The sequence below is a fragment of the Choristoneura fumiferana genome, chromosome 14 (genome assembly GCF_025370935.1).
Source record: "Choristoneura fumiferana chromosome 14, NRCan_CFum_1, whole genome shotgun sequence".
NCBI classification, from domain to species: Eukaryota; Metazoa; Arthropoda; class Insecta; order Lepidoptera; family Tortricidae; genus Choristoneura; species Choristoneura fumiferana.
Genome location: NC_133485.1, coordinates 1,970,450 through 1,991,700, shown reverse-complemented (window position 1 = coordinate 1,991,700; position 21,251 = coordinate 1,970,450). Strand labels below are relative to the sequence as shown.

Here is a 21,251-nt window from a genome sequence, read left to right as displayed (position 1 = left end):
CGTAAAAACGTGCAAGTGCTTTCATTGCGCAAGTTCCAGGGTGCCCTGTATGCAGATATTTCAAAGTAGCCTTCCTGAGTGTATTCGGTATAATTATTCGACCTTGCCACATCAAAATCTTATTTTCGATGGATAATTCGATGCGTTTCCGAGCATAAGGTTTTAAGATGTCTGCATAAGAATGTTCCCGCCAACCTGTCTTAATATTCTCCGCTATTTGTTTGAAAATCGGATCATTTCTTGACGCATTCCGTATTACTTCTTCTGTCAACGCTATATCTGAGACACTGTCATGTTGTTGTTGAGAAACTATTTTGTGTACTGTTAATTCTGCACGGGAAGGTCTCTCATCAGGGTTGGGCATCCGGGAAAGGTAGTCAGCCATAAAATTAAGGTGTCCTTTTGTGAAAACGATGTCATAGTCATAGCTACCAATGATCAAAGCCCACCGTATCAATCGATTATTAACAAGTTTCGGTAAATTGCGTTGCGGGCCTAAAAGGTGAATCAAGGGTTTGTGATCAGTGACTAGTGTGAATTTTGTGCCACGTAAGTATTGGTCAAACTTTTGGATGCCAAAAAATATTGCTAAAGCTTCTCGGTCAATAACTGAATATTTAGTTTCCGCTGATCTCAGTTTTCTTGATGCAAAAACTATCGGTTGAATTTGGTCATTTGCTTTATGAAACAATACGGCACCTCGTCGCCACTTCTGGCGGGTGCCAGTCAATGCATGCAGATCAGCACAGAAGCTGTGCAAGTGAGGTATGAATTTTTCATAAAAATTTACGAGGCCAAGAAATGATCGTAGTTCTTGAGCGTTAGTAGGCGGTGTCGCTTTTGTTATTGCTTCAATCTTGGAATTGGTCGGCCGTATTCCGTCCTTACTGATTGTGTGTCCCAGGTATTCGATATCTGTTTGGAAGAATGAACATTTTGTTAAATTGACTTTTAAGCCAGCTCGTTGTAGTTTGTCAAATACCATAACAAGTGTTTCGAGATGTTCGGTGTCATTCTTCCCTGTTAAGGCGATATCATCGAAATAAATCGCTACATTTGGTATACCACCGAGTAGTTCATCAAGGTAGTGTTGAAAAATCGAGGGCGCTGTTGATATTCCAAAAGGCATCCTATTGTATTGGTAATATCCTTTGTGAGTAGATATTGTTAGGTACTTTTTTGATTCTGGGGCGATCTCGAATTGTAAGTATGCATCTTTTAAGTCGATCTTCGAAAATTTATCACCGTTTGCAAGGTTTTGACGTAACTGGTCGAAAAGTGGGACTGGATGAGCGTGTGTTACCATCGCAGGGTTAATGGTGCTACGAAAATCACCACAAATTCTAATTTGGCCATTTGTTTTGACCACGTTGACAGTGGGGGTTGCCCATTCTAAAGCAGTTGTATTCGGATCAACTTTGGTAACTATTCCCTCGTTCACTAAACGCTCAAGTTCTCTTTCTATATTTTTGCGCCTAGAGAACTTAACGGGACGGGCAGGGATGTGTTTAGGTACAGTACCAGGTTTGATATGGATGTTAACGGCGTAATTTATAACTTTTCCTAGTTTGTTGTCAAAGAGAGGCGAAAAGTTGTTCAATACCTGTTTAAGTGTTCTGGTATCTCGTTGAGTAGGTTTAACCGAGTAGACAGGTTCCGGAAACGTCATGTCGAACATCTCGCTCCATTGAAGGCCAAAAAGCATGGGATTGGCGTCTTCCATGACTACAACGGGTAAAATTTTCTTTCTTCCAAGGACTTCAACTGTTACATCTGTAAGTCCCTTTGGTTTGAGTTTGAGATTTCCATAGGCACGTAGTTTTGGTGCCTTTGTTAAAGGAGGTGTTCCAATACGTTTCCAAAATTCTGTACTAATAATGGAGTATACTGATCCCGGATCCCAGTCCAATGTACAACTGACACCATTCAGTATGACATCAATGCGCTTGCTGTCCTTGTTCCTCTTACGTTCAATCTTGAAGACATCGTCACTATTGTATGAGTTCGTATCAGAAGATTCTGATAAATACTCGTCGCTGTCAGTGTTCCTAATTTTATGTAATTTGTTTTCGTTTTTGTTCGCTCGTTTCTTCCCTGACTTTGTGCTCGACAAATATGCTCGACCAGACTTGATGCAGCAATCTTCGAAATGTCCGAGTGTTTGACATTCCTTGCAAGTATGGTCTCTTGCCTTACAATCGTCCACCTTGTGTCTCTCATATGTACCGCATCGACGGCACTGATCTAGGCCAAGCCTGCGTGAAAACGTACTCTGTTGGTTGCGCTGTGTCATGTTGATTTTTGTTCTGACTTTGTTTGTGGCAGCTGGTAAGGCGACAAAATTGTCGCCCTCGGCAAGCTCTCTAGACTGAGCAACTGCAAAGAATTTGGCAAATGTAACTTCTACAGTTTTTCCATCGAAATGTTCCTGGAGGTCGGGCCATTTTTGTTTCAGGTCAACTTCTAGCTGCGGGTGGTTTATGCCGGTCGCAAATCGGTCACGCAGTAGACGCTCGAACACATCGTCCTTGTAGCCGCAGTCGTTGGCGAGTTTCTTGAGCCTGTTGGCGTAGTGTTCCATAGTCTCATTGCGATCTCTTACGCAATTCCAAAATTCAGTTAAAGCTTTAAATTTTGTTGTTTTGGTTCGATGTAAGTCGAGTAGTTTGGACTTTACATCATTGTATAAGCTATTTTCAAAGTCGGGAATGAGCGCTACTTTTAAATCGTGGAAGACTTCTGGAGTTAAACAAGAGAATAAAAGTTCTTTTCTGATGTCGTCTTCACATACGTCCCAGATATCGCATTTTTTTTCGAAAAATTCTAAAAAAAAATCTATTGACGTAGTAGCAGGGTTAAATGTATCACACTTGAAATTTTTAATAATTGCAAGTTTGTTACTGTTGTTGTTGGTGTTCGCCGAGCCGGTCGATTCCGTACCAGGTGTTGCTGGTGTAGGGGCCGCCGCTGTCGGTCGTTGTTGTAGCACGAGTTGTTTTAGAATATCTGCTATTTGTTGTTGTTGCTGTTGTTGTACTTGCAGAAATTCTTGGAACTGTTCCGTGTTCATTTTTTAATTATTTGAATTAATCCTCGTCGCCAATGAAATATATTACCATCTCAGAATAAATATAATTTTATTGTTAAGCTTGTTAAGCAATAAGCAACAATGACAATGTCAAAACCATAGAGCAGTAGTATATATATCACTCTGTATTTTGTAAGGGTGAAGGCGGGCACGTTTAAGAACTTTTAGTACTGCGGTATGACTTATTTAGAAATGTCGACCAGCTGATCTCGAACTTTTTCTTGGATTCCGCTCAAAATACCGCAGTATTCTTTCTTCAAGTCTAGCCGCAAGACGAATAACGGGTCCTCCACGTTGATCGTCCTGAGCTGTTCTTGGTACAACGGGCTGATTGTTGGCGACACGATCAAAAGCACGTAAAATTGTCCTACGACCTGTTGGGTGCGGTGGTGGATATGTTTCCCTGTAACGTCGTCAAGCTTCAGCCGCATGATAATTGCAGCTCGCGTATAACATGAGCAAATTTAAATATCCACGTGCATCTAACAAAGGCATTTTCATGTATAGGAAGCAGTATACACACTCTCATCTATGATAGGAAGCAAATGAAATGAACTTAAATGTCAATTGTAGCGGGGCGTCCTCGTGGAATGGAGTAGAAGAAAAGGGCAGGTTCCAGGGCAATAAAGCGTATAATCATCCAATACACACACGAGCATAAACACACCACATTTAGAGTTTAGGGTACAAAGAATATTATATAATATTAAACAGAAAACAGAGTTTAAGAAAAAGCGAGCGTCACACACGAAATTGTAAGCTTAGCGTCTAGCAGTTCTCGGAAGAAGAACATGGCGCGTCCCCAGAGACAAGATATCAGAGTGGGGAGAAAATAAATTCTTCTATTGGCTAAAACGCGCGGGCACGCGAACGGTTCGAGCGCGGCGAGAGCGGGCAACATAACCAACTTATACTCTTTGAACATAACCGTCGCTCGTGCAGTTCCTAGCTGAGCCGTCAGATGGCGCTACACAATTTCATTTCAAACATCATATTTATGATATGTTTATGATCGATTTTCAATCATGCAAAGAGTTTCGATAGTTGTAAAAAATGCATTGATTGAATTGCAATGAAGAGTCCTATGACAACCTATTACTACAACTTTAGTGCAATATCCGCCAAATATGTTAAGTATTAAATTTTTTGACGATAACCAAAATAAAATAAAAAACAAGGACAGCCTATTGTATGAATTGCTGATCAACCAGGGAACAATTTCAATTCATTCGAAAATAATTTGATGAAGCGAGTTAACGAACTAAAACCTTTTTATCAGTTTAGGTAGGTAAACAGAGACATTTTATTTATGATGAAAGAGGTTACTATCTTCTTTAATTGTTTATGACGATTGAGTACATTCGAGTGAATGTCAATGTCATGTCCATGTCATGTGAGTTATTTGTTGTGGTTAGAATTATTAATTAACTAAGAAATTACATAAATACTCCAGAGACAATCACCTCTGCAAATCCTGCAACGATTTTTTTAGCGTTGCACGCAGACCTAAGAATGGACAAATGGCAACACATTAACGTAATATCCTGACGTCTAAAGATTGTTTACAAGTAAGAACATTGACCCAGCCACCTGTTTAGGGTTGGCACAAAGTAGTTTTTGGTATGAATGTTTAAAAGGCTATAACTTGAAAACGGTAACATATATTTCCATAGTTTCTATGGGGGAAATATAGTGCTAAGGTTGAACTATCTGCCAGTTCCGCAAAGGTCCCTCGTCGAAATCCACCCTGTATATATATATTTTTTTTTTTTTTTTTTTTTTTTATATTTGACTGGATGGCAAACGAGCAAGTGGGTCTCCTGATGGTAAGAGATCACCACCGCCCATAAACATCTGCAACACCAGGGGTATTGCAGATGCGTTGCCAACCTAGAGGCCTAAGATGGGATACCTCAAGTGCCAGTTATTTCACCGGCTGTCTTACTTTCCACGCCGAAACACAACAGTGCAAGCACTGCTGCTTCACGGCAGGATTAGCGAGCAAGATGGTGGTAGCAATCCGGGCGGACCTTGCACAAGGTCCTACCACCTGCAAAACTGCAATTTTTTAACTTACGTAATTACCTATGCCTAGATAGATGATGATGACGATTGTATGCGTAATTTTTATGTCACAACGAAACTATTTCGTCTATTCGAGTTAATCATTAATTATGATAAATTACTATTTAACTTTCGATCATTTTCATGTCCATCTATTTACCAACTTTTTGCGTCAAGACCAACCTGAAATTCACTAATCGTCAGAGCCTTAAAAAACCCTTATAATTACGCTTCATCTCCCCCGTCCGGCAGAGTTACACACGTATAGCCACCCCCCCACAGACAAGGGTAGGAAGGGGGTCGTTAAATTATATCGCTTCATTTGACAGCATTGATCCCGGCAGGCGGAGACGGAGGGCGTTACTAGACACGCGCTCAGGTAGAAAACACCTTATGTACAAAAATGCCTTTTATTTTCATAAGCAGGACGATGTGCTAGGCTTTATTCGCGGCATCGCTTGCGTAAAACTGTCTGTTATGTCAGGAAGCCGAATTAGAATTCCAGTGTTAATAATTTCTCATGGGAATTGACTTCTTTCAAAGTCAAAGTCAAAATATCTTTATTCAATTTAGGCTATAACAAACACTTATAAAGCCGTGGTGGCCTAGTGGTTTGACCTATCGCCTCTCAAGCAGAGGTTCGTGGGTTCAAACCCCGGCTCGCACCTCTGAGTTTTTCAAAATTCATGTGCGGAATTACATTTGAAATTTACCACGAGCTTTGCGGTGAAGGAAAACATCGTGAGGAAACCTGCACAAACCTGCGAAGCAATTCAATGGTGCGTGTGAAGTTCCCAATCCGCACTGGGCCCGCGTGGGAACTACGGCCCAAGCCCTCTTGTTCTGAGAGGAGGCCCGTGCCTAGCAGTGGGACGTATATAGGCTGGGATGATGAAGCACTTATGAATGTCAAAAAAGCTGGCACCGGTTCGGAAAAACCTCTGTTGAGAAGAATCCGGCAAGAAACTCAACGAGGTTTATAATTAATTATTAATTAATTTATTATTATAATTAATGCTGTAGTTTTTTTTTATTTGATATGAAATGATATTTTTATTCCAGGCGCAAGTCCAAGTACGCAACAATTATATTATAATTATTAACAAATAAATAAATCTTAAGTTTAAATAGCAAATTAGAAGCGCTATGTTCATTTTAGACGTATTTCTAAAGTATTCTTAAGCTTTTAGTTGTTACGATTTTTTTTAATAGCATACTTATATGGTGTCCCACTGACTGGGCAAAGGTCACCCCTTTCTCCTTCTACTGGTCCCTGGCTTAGGCAAAATGTCGCCAGTCCGGCTGGAATTGCTCCAAATTGTCCCATCACCTCTTTTAAGGTCTAATTCTGCTCCAGTGCCCGTCGCATGGAACCCAATCAGCGGTGACTTTGGCCCAGTGATCCGGATGCATCTGGCAGACTTGTCCTGCCCAGTTCCATTTGAGTTTGAATATCTTCGTCTCCACATCGAAAATTTGAATTTTGGAGCACAGTTCAGTATTAATAATTCTATCAGTTTTTTATTTTCTGGTTCCAAGCGACTTTTATTTTTAAAGGACTTGTTTAACTAATTCAGCAGACAGAATAATAAATGTATTAAAACAAGAAAAATACAGATTAAGTTTTTGTTGAGAGAAAAGGTGTGTTTTAGGAACAAGGAAATTCTTTGTTGGTACACTCGGGCACTGTTTACTAATTAATGTTGCCTGCATGGCGGCCTGTAGTGTTGCCATGCTTTGTGAGACAAATATTAAAACTTAACAAACTTTATTATAAAGAGGTACCTAATGTTTGTTTGTAAACTGCAATCAGTGAACAGATTCCTTCTCAAAATTGTTTCGCGTAATGAGGAAAGCCAAACTATCTGTGATTAACTTATTAGGGTACCTAACAAAAAACTGTGGGACCGTGGATTCATTATGTTCTAGCACCTCTGATTTTTTCTGTGTACATGAGTGAAATCGTCGATGATACTACAATACCGCGTAACTAGCATTTTCCATAAGTTACAATTTCCACTGTACTAACAGTTCTGACAGTGAAAATTATACCTTATGGAAAATGCTAGTCAAGCCGAGTATAGACTTGCAAGAAAAATAGTGCAAGTTGCTTTACATTGCGAGGCCGTAAAGCCAACGAGTTTGTAGTGGTCAATCGAGCGCCGCAGTGTAATGCAACTTGCATGATTTTACGCGGCTTTACGCGGTATTGCAGTATCGTCGATGCAATTACGTTTGAAATTTACCACGAGCTTTACAGTGTAGCAAAACATTGGGAAACCTGCACAAAAATGCGAAGTATTCTCAATCTGCACTGAGCTCGCGTGGGAGCTACGGATCAAGTCCTATGATTCTGTCAGGTCTGTGCCCAGCAGTAGAACGTAGGTAGGTTGGGTTGATTATGATAATTTTCTTTATATACATTTGACGATCCTTTTGTGAATTTGTTTTAAATACCTGACATATGTTTATAATGTTTTTTTTAAGGTTATACTTAAATATTAATATAATATCTGTATCTATGAGAAGAGAGAGAGAGAGTAAGTAGTGAGCGCGCAATATGCGCTGCTACCACGCGTGCCGCGATAGTTCTCATGGACGTTAGTCTTTTTAACCCTCGACCCAAAAATATATAGGATAGTGTTCGCAAACGGATGACCGATTTCGATGTAGCATTTTGATATCGATTTCGTTGGTTCGGATAAGTGTTTGAACTTTGAATTTGATTTGGTACCCTTTACTTTCGCGATGTCTGTCTGTCTGGCTGTCCGTCCGTCCGCGGCTTTGCTCAGGGACTATCAATGCTAGAAAGCTGTAATTTTGCACGGATATATACGTAAACAATGCCGACAAAATGGTACAATAAAAAAAAATTTTTTTACGGTGACCCATGGACGTAAAGTGGGGGTGATTATTTTTTCTCATGTAACCCTGTAGTGTGGGGTATCGTTGGATAGGTCTTTTAGAACCATCAGTTTGTTATAGGGTTTGCTAAGACGACTTTTTCTATTCATTGTTTTTTTTTGCGAAATATTCAACTTTAAAGTGCAAATTTTCATTAAAATCGAGCGTCCCCCCCTCTAAAATCTAAACCGGGGGTGAAAAATTTGAAAAAATCAGGATGGTAGTAAGTATATCAAACTTTTAAGGAAAACTATAATGGCTAAATTTGCTTGAGAATTATTAGTAGTTTTACTCTTAAATGCAAGGTATAAAACATACCTAAACTTGTACTTACGGAACCCTATTTTGGGCATGTCCGATACGCTCTTGGCCGGTTTTTTTAGAGTTAGGATAGGTTATTGGTTACCATTTTCGTAAAATTACCTAATCCAATATCTGCCGAGTGACCACATCAGACCGCGAGTCTTCTCGCTCGTAAACTATAAAGTTGCATAGCTCATAAAAATAAAATCGCCACTTCATACAAAATTGACTAGCCAAGCCACTGGATGTAGGGAAAATATGTAGATTTAATAAAAATCTCGGCAAGGCCGATAAAGGCATTACAGACGGTATTTTATTCAGCTTTTTTACCAGTCTGGAATTTATGAAGTCTCTACGGTTTTTTTATCTATATAAAAATACTAGATTAAAAAATCTTGCGATGAATTCTCTGCGTTTTAAACTCCATGGTTGCCGGGCAGGCAAAATATAATTACGGAGTAAAATTTATAAGATAAAATTGGATTTAATATTGGAATATTGCAACATGTTTTTGGTAAAACATCGTCAGTTTTATTATCCATCGTTGATTCTATTTTATGAAAGGAGTATAAAATATAAAACTTTTGTGTTTCTTTATGAAAAAGCTCAACTGAACATTGGTTGCATCTTAAATATTTACTATCCAGATTCGGAAACAAGGTTTTACCAATATCTAAAGCTAAGCGATTTACTTAATTATAAATCATTCTAAAGCCGTGGTTCACGGTGGATGAAGGCCTCTTTCCACCGAAGCAACTAGAGATCAATGGGAGGCCTATGACATCCTAATACCTACGGCTGATATGTTTTTAAAAGTATTAATCGAAATACAATATAGGTAACATTATAATTTTTAGTTTGAATTTGTTTTAACTGAAAATTTTATCGGTCTCACTGTATTTTATTGTGTAATTTTGTATGATGACCAGATGGTCCCAAAGGAAGACTAGCGCCGCTCGCAAGACCGGAAGATTGCTGATTTGGGACCATTACGTGACATGCATAAAACTATACTTTATATTTTTCTTTATTATTATTTTTTATCCATTGTTCTTTATGTTTGTCACGAATAAAATAACTTTATGTTTTCTTTCTTTCTTTATTTCTAATAAGATGAGATAACAGAACCTCTATGAACTTTAAAGTTAAAGTTATTAGATTTTTTCCTTCCAAAGCAAAAAAATATACAGCTTTCTAGAGTTGTTCATTATTTGTTCTTGGTCCAATATGTCGTACGCTCAACAATGAAATGGAAATAAAAAATAAACTATCCTAATTATTCATCAACCCATGGCCACACTACTTACTGCCACTCCTTTTATTCGTAACGGCTTGATGCATTTCGGATTGGAATTAAATCTCGCCCCCCCTCCAGTCAGGGGGTACTGTTTTATTATTAAGTGGGGACAGGATACAGGGTGTGGGAGAACTAGGGTTAAAAATAAAGGGATATACTTGGAGGTTACCTAAGTGGATCTGAATAGTTTCAATTTCTCTAATCTATGCTTGCCTGGTCAGCCACGAAATATGTCAGGACAGTGAAAAATTACCACTAATATTTAACTTTAAACTAATATAAAACTTTATGTGGACTTTTTTTCTATAACCTATATACAGGATGTTTGGCAGTCGTATGTTTTAAGGAATGATAGTTACGGTAATTCTGAACATTTTGACCACATTTACTATTATGTTAAATTTCACTGTTTTTGAGATACTTATCGTTATTTTTTTTTAATTCACTCCCTTTGCAAGATTTTTTTATTTAACAGCCTGTATAGCCTGTATTGAGTTAATTTTTAGTGTTTTGCCGTTGCAATAAGTATCTTGGTTCTCCAAAATAAATTTAAATAATTGCCCGCTACTGCTAGACTGATGAAAAAAACCTGTTTAGACATGACAATAAAAAAAAAAGTAATTTTGTAACTTTACGGTTTACGCGTACAAATTGCTTAATAAACTTCTTTGATTAACGGGCTTTCTAATAATATGCCATTTACAAAAAGAAAACTTAAAAATTAAATAAAAATTTAATGGATATTTCCAAAAAAAAGGGGCCTCGTTTACATACGACAAAAAAAAACTGCATAATAGTAAATGTGGTCAAAAATGTTCAGAATGACCCTACCTATCATCCCCTGAAACCCCTACACCCGACTGCCAAACATCCTGTACATAGTGTCCCAGGGCTGGGCTTGCTGGGCGAGTCCTTTGCGACATGTCCAAATCGGCCCAATTCGTCCAAATTGTTAATCATACTGGGTGCCAGAAGGAGAGTTATGTTAAATGATATTATAACGGATAACTCACGTCTTAAACCGAGTTTAGCTCGATATGTTTCGGGCTATTTCGTAGCCCTTCTTCTCAGGAGCACGCGACTCGGCGGCTGCCGCAACACGCGCACACATTTTAGTTGTATATATTATTTATGGGGGGCTCCCATACAACAGACATGATTTTTTTTGCCGTTTTTTTGCTAATATCTAATGTTGTATAGATAATGGTACGGAACCCTTCGTGCGCGAGTCCGACTCGCATTTGGCCGATTTTTGTTATTACTGTCAAATGTAGGGTTGCACACAGCCCTAACAACATCCCTCTGTAAAGGCACGTGCACACCACCCGTTGACGCAGCACGAGTATTCAATTCAACACTGTTTTCCAACGCTGGGGTACCGACCAACCACTATCCTGGTTAAAATTCAGCCACCAGCAACCACAGCAACCGCCAAGTCGCGTTGCTCCTATTGTCGTTCCAATCGTTTATTTAACTTTTGACAGATGCGTTACTGATTCGATTTCTTTTAACAATCGATTTTATCCATGAAGAAGTTTTAATCGATTTAACACATTCATATTTTATTTTTGCTCAACATTTTGCATTGTTTTATAAACATTCACAGGTGTTTAAATTACTTTATCTTACATATTAAAATAAACCATTTATGTTAAGTTAATATGTATATCTCTTCCGACGGTAATTTAGTAATTTTGTCAATTATGAAGCGGCAAAACTGGACGCGGCAGCGACGCCAGTTTGTTGTCACTCACAACGAGACGCCCGTGGTAGGTATAATTAAAAATAGTATTACAGTGCCTATTTTAGTTGTTTTAACTTTTTAATCCCTAAAGGCATATTAATGTATTTATTATTTTTAAATGATTTTGATATAAAGTATAATCACAATAATTTTAAATGTATGTTTTATTTATAAAATCGATTTACTTCAAAACGGTTTTTATAGTCTATGGTCATTCATTACGAATGGGAAATCACTAAGTGGGCGGTACCTGTCCATGAAGTACGGTATTCTCTGTAGTACCTACATTGTACCGAAAATTATTGTAAAACTTCACGTGCGTGATCTGTCAAAAGTTAAATAAACGATTGGAACGACAATAGAGGAATTAGCCCGAAATATGTCGAGCTAAACTCGATTTAAGACGTGAGTTATCCGGGTTTATTTATATGAGTATCTACGGTAGTTTCATGAACCAAGTCGTCATAAAATGCATACGTAAGACGGATATTAGTAAGTTTATTAATAGCGGTAAGCGCAGGTGTAGCGCCAGTAACTTAAGAATAATCTCTCTTAAGGACTAGAATCGAAATAAACACGTTAAGAACCACGTAAGCAATGCACTAAGCAAAAGCCCTTTCTATATTAACATAGAGTTCATTTCACCATAATCCAAGAAAGTAAGATAAAAAGCTGTAAGAACAAGAATCGAAATAAACATTATCCAAAACCACCATAATTTTGCGCCCTTAAAACCCTTTACGTCTTGTCAATAAAGATAATTTTTCCTTACTATGTTGGCAGCAACGTAAGTAAAAACACGCAAAAACAAACGATAGCGGAAAGTAACTAGTGCGACCATAAATTATGTGGGACGGTAATGGGAACAATAAAAAGGTTGTCCGTTAGTTTAATTTATATATAGTCGTAATCTACGGATTCGAAAGCAAATGTGAATTATGGCGCAGGTTTATTTTACGGGAGGAAGGTTTGTTTTGCAGTTTTTTTTTGTTTTTGGATCTTTAAGTGAGGTTATAATTATCTAGTAAGAGTTTGTAATATTTCACTTTTTTTAAGAGGAAGTGTTCATTAATCACCGATTTTTAAATTGCATCAGCTGAAATACCGCTTAGAAGGTATTTGAAGTAATGTTGCAAAAATACAACTCTAATCCAATTTCCGATCAGTTGGCAAATTTTTGCTTATGACATCAACATATCTATGTAAGTTATGGTGAATGGGAAGACGACATTTTAGCTTTCGTTTAGCTTATAAACAGTGTGTTTGTTTAAATAGAAACTGGATTTCTCTTAAACATGAAATTGAAGCTGTAATTTTCCGCTACACACACAAACATCACGCCTGTATTCCCAAATGGGGCAGGCAGAGCACACGAAACGTTACTGCTTCGGAGCCACTTTTAGCAATTTTAGATTTTAAGTTTGACAAAAACGGTACAATAGTGACAGGTTGCTAGCTTGTCGCTCATTTTTTACTAATTTTGTAATATTTAAAATTTAACACAACTTTTATTATAAAAAAAATTAAAAAAAACAATTAAATAAAAAAACCTTACCTTTCTTTCTTTGAACGTTGTATCACTTTTGAAATAACTTCAACTCATCGATCTTTATACAATGTATTTACCATCCTCTAAATCCCATTTCCACAGAAAAAAACATTCATAACCTTTTAAACAGCACTCAAGGCGACTGAAAGTGCAGCATAACTCATCTTTTGTCTTATATTGCAAAAATGTGTCTAGCTGCGTTGCACCGCGTCTTGGGGCGTTGCAGTCGACAGCCCGTCCAAACTTCGCGCAAGTATGAGCTAACCTTTATCCCGAGACAACAAACGAATCATTGTTACCCTACACTTTCACCAACAACGCTTTACATTGCGCGTTTTATTCAAGAGTTTTAAAAATAGTTAGCGGCGAAGGAGTAGTGGATGATGGAATGGGAAGTGTTCGTAAAACTTTCGGCGCTTTTTAGTGTAGGTCTATTTGCAGGTTTTGTAATAAATTGCCAAGTTCAGTCACTGTTAATATAATATGCCACCTCTGTTAACATGCGGTAGTCAAATATTGGTGTACGTTAGTTTGGAACTTGGGCACTCATTAACGTTTCACGCTGTTTGGACGCGACGTGTCCAGAAGTTCACCTTTATGATAAAGTTTGTGACGTCAATAGGTAAACTGCTTGAGATGCAAACATTGCCTGGCGCTAAGCAGCAGTGCTTGCCGGTATTGAAAGTAAGACAGCCAGTGACATTACAGGCACGTGAGTTCCATTTTGGTTCTGAAGTGAAGCACATCTGTAAACCTTTGATGTTGCAGGTGTTCATTTATCATCAAGTAACTAATGGCTCGTTTGCCACCCTATTTCGTTAAAAATAACATCCAGAAGTTTCCTTTTTGTTTTATTTTGTCCTTTTGTTGTCTTTTTGTCTGTGAAAATTTGTTTATTGCTATCCAATGCGAACTAGGCATATACTTACGTACTTATAATATATATAAGCATAGATAGAGTTACTATTGCATTTCTAATATCTAGCGTCAGTGCAGACGAATTAATTTAATATCTAATTTGACAAATTTGTCATAGCCAATTGACCTTATAACGCTATAGCTATATAGAACTGGACAAACATCCATACTTCCATACTAATATTATAAATGCGAAAGTGTGTTTGTTTGTATGTTTGTGTGTATGTTTGTCCGTCTTTCACGTCAAAACGGAGCCACGGATCGACGTAATTTTTGGCATAGAGATAGTTTATGGGCCAGAGAGTGACATTGGAAAAATGCATAGTTCCCGAAGGAAGAGCGCGCGATAACCGAAATCCACGCGGGCGGAGCCGCGGGCAAAAGCTAGTATGAAATATAACCCTAGTTTTAGGTACCATCGAAGTACGGAAATTTCAAAATGATGATGTTGATGATGATGTCTATACCTTACCACGCTCTTGTATTTCTATTAGTAAAGAACAAGGCAAAGAAATAGGCACTAAAGTAACAGGCCTTATAATAAATTCACGTGTACTCTTGAATCACACCATCCTCCGTACCAACTTACTTATGCATTTCTTCAAACACTCACCCTAACACAATAAAGTAGAAAATGGCGTAACTTAGCGGTATGGGATATTTGTGCTAAAGGTTTTCTCATGCAGTAATGAGCCATCGTCTGAAGAAAATATTAAGGTTGGAATTGGGTTGTATGAGAGTATGTATGACGTTTGTATTCTTGTATTATGCAATATGAATGTGATTGAGGCCCGTATGGTCAATCATCTGTTGGTAACAGCTTTGGTGATGTAAGGGCTATTGCACACCGCGTTTTGTAAACGCGCCGTCGTCGCGCGTTTGTGTCGGTACAAACGTGATACGCAAGAAAATCGCGCTACAAACGAACAGTTTTAATGCGTTGTATTAGGTTTGTTCATTGAAATAATGCAAATGTCTTTTATCTGCGTTTGGACAAAAAAAACTGTAGATTAAAAATATACAACCTTTCGACCTACGATTCTGTAACAGTCGAAAAAAATATCATAGAGCGTTTCTTAGCGCTTTCGTTTCGACTACCAATACGACAAAACATTTACATTATACAGATTAACGTCATTTTAACGTCCTCTATAAAAAAATCCGCATTTTGGGTCGGGATTTTCAGTCTATGGACTTAATTAGTTTCGGACGTAACTCGTTCTACGAACGTAGCGGCGTAGGCTTTTGCTACGAGGGACTGCCTAATTCGTAGACGTGCTACGCTTCTACTATCTTGGCATAAGGCACTTGTCCCACCGCCGACGATGAGCGAGAAACGAGTAGAGCGAGTAACTAGAAACGAGTGGGCGAGCAGCGAGAAGCGAGTGTAGTTTTGTCGCTCGGCTGTAAGCGAGTGTTCGCGTGCGACGGGCGATTACTCGCTCCACTCGACTCGCTCGTGCGGGGCGGCCGCCAAGCTGACATTGCTGAGATAGCTCAGCAAGTTTTATAGCTCTTGTCGCTGCGACAAAAGATGTAAGAGCGAGTTCTCGCCGACAGTGTGAACAGCCAGCGATCAACTATTAATATATGTGTCTCTTTTACTCACACAGGATCTTATATCTTTTGTTCGTTTCTTGAGCGAGAAAATAGTCGATAGCCAATCGTTTCCTCGCTGGCGGTGAGACGAGTACCTTAGTCAGTCAATCAGAATCAAAATTAAAACATGTATTCTGTAAGTACACCGAAAAGGGCTGTTTTACATGTAAATTTTTACACAACCAGTGCTTTCGGAAATAAAATTCCATCATTGTCAAGAAGCATGCGCCGCAAGAAACTTGGCAGAAAGTCATTTTTAAAAACAAAATATTAAATAACAATTATCTTTACTACGAAAGCTAACAAAGTAAATTAAAGTACTTAAAAAATATGTTTTTTTTATACGAATATGTATGCGATCCCTTAAGTAGGTAAGCACCTAAATAAGTAAATAAGTCTAAACAATCTTAACTAGGATAATCTATGTTCAGTACTGTAAAATGCTTCTACCGTCAAAAAAAAAATTAATTGGAGATACACAAAGACTAGTCAGGAATTTTCTAAAAATAAAAACATGTAAAACTCAAACGAATAGCCTCCGAAACCCCCAAAACATACCTATTACTATGAAATATACTTTGAAACCCCACAATTACACTTCCATTGAAATTGACAAATACAGATGGATTGACAAAACTACTCCCGCGAATAAATAACGCCCCTCTTTCAATGGGGAATGACAAGTATGTGTATAGTTATAATGGGGAGGGGGGGGTGCACTGTTGGGTTTTCTGTCTGGCCATGGGGCTCAAAAAAGAACGAACATAAATTATACGACGTTTAATTTTATAAGGTGTAAATTATATTATTATATGTAAGTATTATTATACGCAATTCAATGGTATAGATGTGGCAGTACGTATATAGGCTATGATATGTAAGTATAAGACCGTACATAAGTGGCGGGGTAGTACTACTAATATTATTCCCTGGTTGACCGAGCAGAGCTCGAACTCAAACTCAAAACACGCATTTTCCCCGAGATGAGACCAAGCATAAATTATTCATCCCCAAAACGCGTTATTATTTAGTTACGTTAATGTATAAATATACTGTTCTATGAGAAACATATAAAAAAAAATTGCTTATGTGTTTACTAACACTATTCTAATTTTCATGCCATCGTCCAACGGTGAAGAAGTAACAAACATACATATCACACACGCACACAAAACACACATACCTACACATGCACACACACACCCAAACTTTCGCCTTTGTCGCTGTTTGTACACGACTCTATTGTTAACGGCGTAGAAGCGAGTTCAGATATTTTTGATACAATTTTTGCTAAGTGTATGAACTGGACTGTACCTTATATTAGTGGGATGTACAAAACATAGTTGTCGCCACAGACAAAGAGGTTTTTTTTAAATAATTTTGTGCCGTATTTCAAAAATCAACGCCCAGTTTCTTGAACCCCATAACCACCATAGGCTTTACAAAAGCCACTGTGCGTTAAAGGAAAAATTGCGCTTTTCCCATGATTTGTGAATTGAATTATTACGCGCCGGACGATTTGCTCTCAAAGCTCGCTATCGCCCATTATTGTGAGCGTTTTCGCTCAATTTTCTTATTTTGACGTTTCCGTCATATATCTCGGCGATTCATGAAAGTTTTCAATGGATGTATTCGAGAGTATATGATTTGGAAATGCTATGGTGCGATACGATTGGTATGACATGTATGGGAGAAGAATCGCCGCTTATTCAGTCCTGTAACATAAGTAAAAAAGTAGTAAAACGTATAAAAAAGAAAACTGGCCAAGAGCGTGTCGGACACGCCCGAAATAGGGTTCGGTAGCTATTACAAAAAAAATCAGTAATATTTTTCTAAGGATTTCGTATTTTGTACGGAATATTCCAAGTTTAGGTATACTTTATACCTTAGGCTGCCATTTACTCTTAAACTACTAATAATTAATTCAATACTAGTGATCACTTTACGTCTATGGGAGGTACTCTAAAAAAAATTTTTTTTGTATTTTTTATTGTACCATTTGGTCGGCATAGTTTATATATTATTATATTCCTGCAAAATTACAGCTTTCTAGCATTGATAGTCCCTGAGCAAAACCGCGGACGGACGGACAGACAGACAGACATGGCGAAACTATAAGGGTTTTTGCCATTTTGGCTACGGAAGCCTAAAAAGTACATATATATATATATATAACAAAAAAATCAACTTCATATACTTAAATGCACAAAAAAGTAAAAAAAAATCACACTCCATATTTCATAGCAAATCCATGCCTTGTTTGTAGTTTCCAATCCACACTAGGCTGGCGTGGGAACTTACAGCTCAAACTTTTCCAGTCTTAAAGAAGACCTGTGTCCAGTACTTAATGGAATGCGTATTACAGAGTTAAGATTTTTAAAATTAATAAAATTACGTAATAGCCTGCAACGTAATTAAGCGATAAGGTCGCCTATTGCTTACCTTGTTATTTTCTCTGTGTACCTGTTTTCTGTATCGCTTACTATTTCTGGTGTACAATAAAGAGTAATTGTATTGTATTGTATTGTAATTATTTTACACAAAGCACCAAAATCTGAAAATTAATAGTGCACGTCGATGGCGAATTTAAATGCAAAATTTATTAACATATTTGTGAGAGGTCGGAATCTCAATTAAAATTGAACTGACTGTTTCGAATTCCCGCCAGTGTTGCCAAAGTGAATAAATAATAATAGGGTATTAAACAAACCACAGACTTGCACAGAAATGAGGCAACATTTTCATAGAACGTTTACGGATTTAATAAAAATATTTTACGTAGCAATCGACCTCTTTGGTAGCTTAAATTACATGACCTATGGTTTGGGACGGGTTGATGTTTTAGTTGTGAGATACAAAGGGGATGAAAAAGCGTCATATATCAATTAAACCTATCAATCGTACGAGCCTATCAATCTCTCAAAGGGCCGGCAACGCACCTGTGATACCCCTCGTATTGGCAGGTGTCCATGGGCGGCGGTGATTGCTTCCATCATGACCCGCATGCTCGTTTGCGCCTTCTTATATACTTCTTCTTCTTTGCTCCATCCCACTCTAAGTGGGTCGGCTCTCCTAATCTTGAGGCACCAGGTTGTCGGGTCGGGTAAATTGTTTTTTCTCAAACATGACATGAAATATTGACGTTGTGCTACAAATAATAGGCCGAGAAGTATCGCGCTGCAGGCGCTGTGACTCGAAGCCTGCGCGCGGTCACTCTAGCGGCCTGCAAAGAGATTTCATACAACCTTGCAGGCCGCTGGCCGGCATTGCGACCGTCTTTTGTTCCAACGCGCGCCCTGCGACACGCACGCGGCCCACGCCCAGCACCACCGCCCGCAGCCACCCGCCGCCCGCCAGCAGCCAGCGCGACACGCGCGTACACAACAGGGCGACCAGACTAGCGTCCCGCCAGCTTTATTTCTTGTTTTTTTATTTATTTTATGTCATGAAATGAACAAAAGACATAAAAAAGAGCCAGAATAAGGACACGGTGGGAGGTCTGCCAACTCTTCATCTTCCGGCTCTTGGTTACTACTCGAGGTATTTTCTCCCCCAACGGTTATTTGGTGTTCACACGTTGCGTACCTACCTATGTTACATATTTTTATAGTTAATATTTTATAATATTTAGAAGATAAACAAAGATATTTCTTGTGGATCAGTAATTTTCAGACTTTTTCATTGTCTTATGCTGTGAGGTAAATTTTTATAAGTTTCATATACATTTTCATTTCCATGGTTTTCGTTTGAAAACACACTTTCAAACCCCACCATCTGTTGAAATGTCCCAGATTAATTCTACAATACCTTATATATCAGACACTAGTAGAACATACATGGAATGGATTTAAATTATATAACCTCGCAAACAGAGCGAGCCTATGTATTTATGCCGCAATGTAATATTGCAGCAGAGTTATATAATGGAAAGATAATCTGCCTCGCCGAAACCTGTCGAATACAATTCCACCTAGGGGCACTGTACAATAGGTTTTGAATTCTACATAATTATATTATAAATGTGAATATTTGTGTGTGAACTACAGGATGTACCGTGCACTACAGCTAGGGAAAAACGCACTGATTGCCGCAAACGTCGTGGAGGGTCGCAAGTATTGTGAAGACCATGAAGCCTGTCTTGACTTGCTGAAAAGAGACAGAAGCGACATCAAGGTTTTGCATCAACCTCCGCAAACTTCACTGAAAAAAAGGATAGCTGAACTACTTTGGCTACTTGACGTTTAGCCAAAATTTACTAATTAGGAACCAAAATATTGCAAAACTGATTTTGTAAGACAAACCTAACTTTTAGCTACTAGTAGGCCTTGGTTTTCTAGTCACTCAAGTTATGTTACAAGCAACAATATTTTTGTTACTGTAAGCAAATCTTTTTTTTTCAGTGAATTCTCTTGTCAGGCCTGTGCACGAACATGTCGCTCGGCAGAATTGTCCAAAGGGACAGAAGCCATTTATTTAAAACATGTCGCCCTAGTCAGCCACGAAAGACGTTGTGCACAGGCTACACGCCAAAATTCGTTTGAAACAGGCCATATCCCATAAAATATGGCGCATAGGCCTAAATGATGATGAAAAATTAAAAAAATAAATAAACGGTTTAGGACGAGGACACATTGGAGGGTCAATTACTGTATTTAGCTACTAGACGACGATTAGACGATCATATGGCCATATCACATATTATGACGTACGTACATACGTATGTAGCACGTAGGGGAGCGCCATAGTTCGCATACTCTTCGCAAGTCATACCGTAATTTTTGTCCGAATCATTGTTTGTCATAATTTTTTTCCCACTGAAACCTTACAGTTTTCTGGAATTTTTAAATGGTCATCCTATAAAAAACTATAGGTTAGGTTAGGTTTGTTTTATAACAATTCTGAACAATTATTGGATTCAGAGAAGAAAGAGTTATGACAAACGATCGTTCTGACAAACATTACATTCGGACTTCCAATAAGTATGCGAACCGATATGGACCCATCAAGTAGGTACCACCAATTTGCATGAAATAAAGTGAAAACGAATTTTCAGACTCCCCAAAAAGAAGCGTTAACATTTTAATTACACTAATTAATAGGCATAGCACAAGCAAGTTGGTTCTACCATTTTCCCGATGCTCCATTCATACTTGTAACGTTTAATTAATACAAATTTTGACAGTGTTCCAGACATGATGGTGTAATGGCAAACACATGTACTGGCGCCTTTAAACGCCCGCCCGGGGGTACTCATTAAAATTTCGCCGCTCGTTCATACCTGTTTGTGTCGGACATAAACAAGTTTCGTTATTAACGAAATAATGACGGTTGTATAATATTTACTGATCCGTTTCGCGTTTTATGCGGCTTCGGCTTTTAAATACGTTTTTTTTGCGAAGCGTGTTTGGTTTTGGGTGATGGTCACGTTTTTTACAAGCTTTAGCTTGTCCTGTTTATTTATTTATTTGTTTATTTATTTGGGTCAAATCTTGGAAGCTAAATTTAACCCACTTCCAGCGGTCCAGTTGACTTGAAATTTGACATACTTATGTAAATTTGGTGACAACACAATAATCTGGTAGTGACATCTTGGTGGTCCTGTAAATGTCAATGGTTAATAGTACTGACTTGAAATTTGGTACGGATATGCAGTTTAAATGACAATGCAAGTACAGTCAACAAAAAGTACAGTCAGCAAAAAAAGATTGTATTAAAAATGAAATTTGTAACAGAAACTTATTTATTAGGATGTAGACCATCGACGGTACAAGATGTCGATGCTGTA

General features: G+C 38.1%; 1 protein-coding gene across 1 annotated transcript; it reads right to left on the bottom strand.

Annotated features, from left to right (window-relative positions):
• Window positions 1–843: 843 nt before the first annotated feature.
• LOC141434946 (uncharacterized) lies at window positions 844–2,581 on the bottom strand. Its single transcript, XM_074097436.1, has 2 exons — window positions 1,604–2,581; window positions 844–915 (listed from the first exon to the last, which is right to left on the bottom strand). The coding sequence occupies exons 1-2, from the start codon at window positions 2,579–2,581 to the stop codon at window positions 844–846; spliced, it is 1,050 nt and encodes a 349-aa protein (XP_073953537.1).
• Between the last annotated feature and the right edge of the window lie 18,670 nt (window positions 2,582–21,251).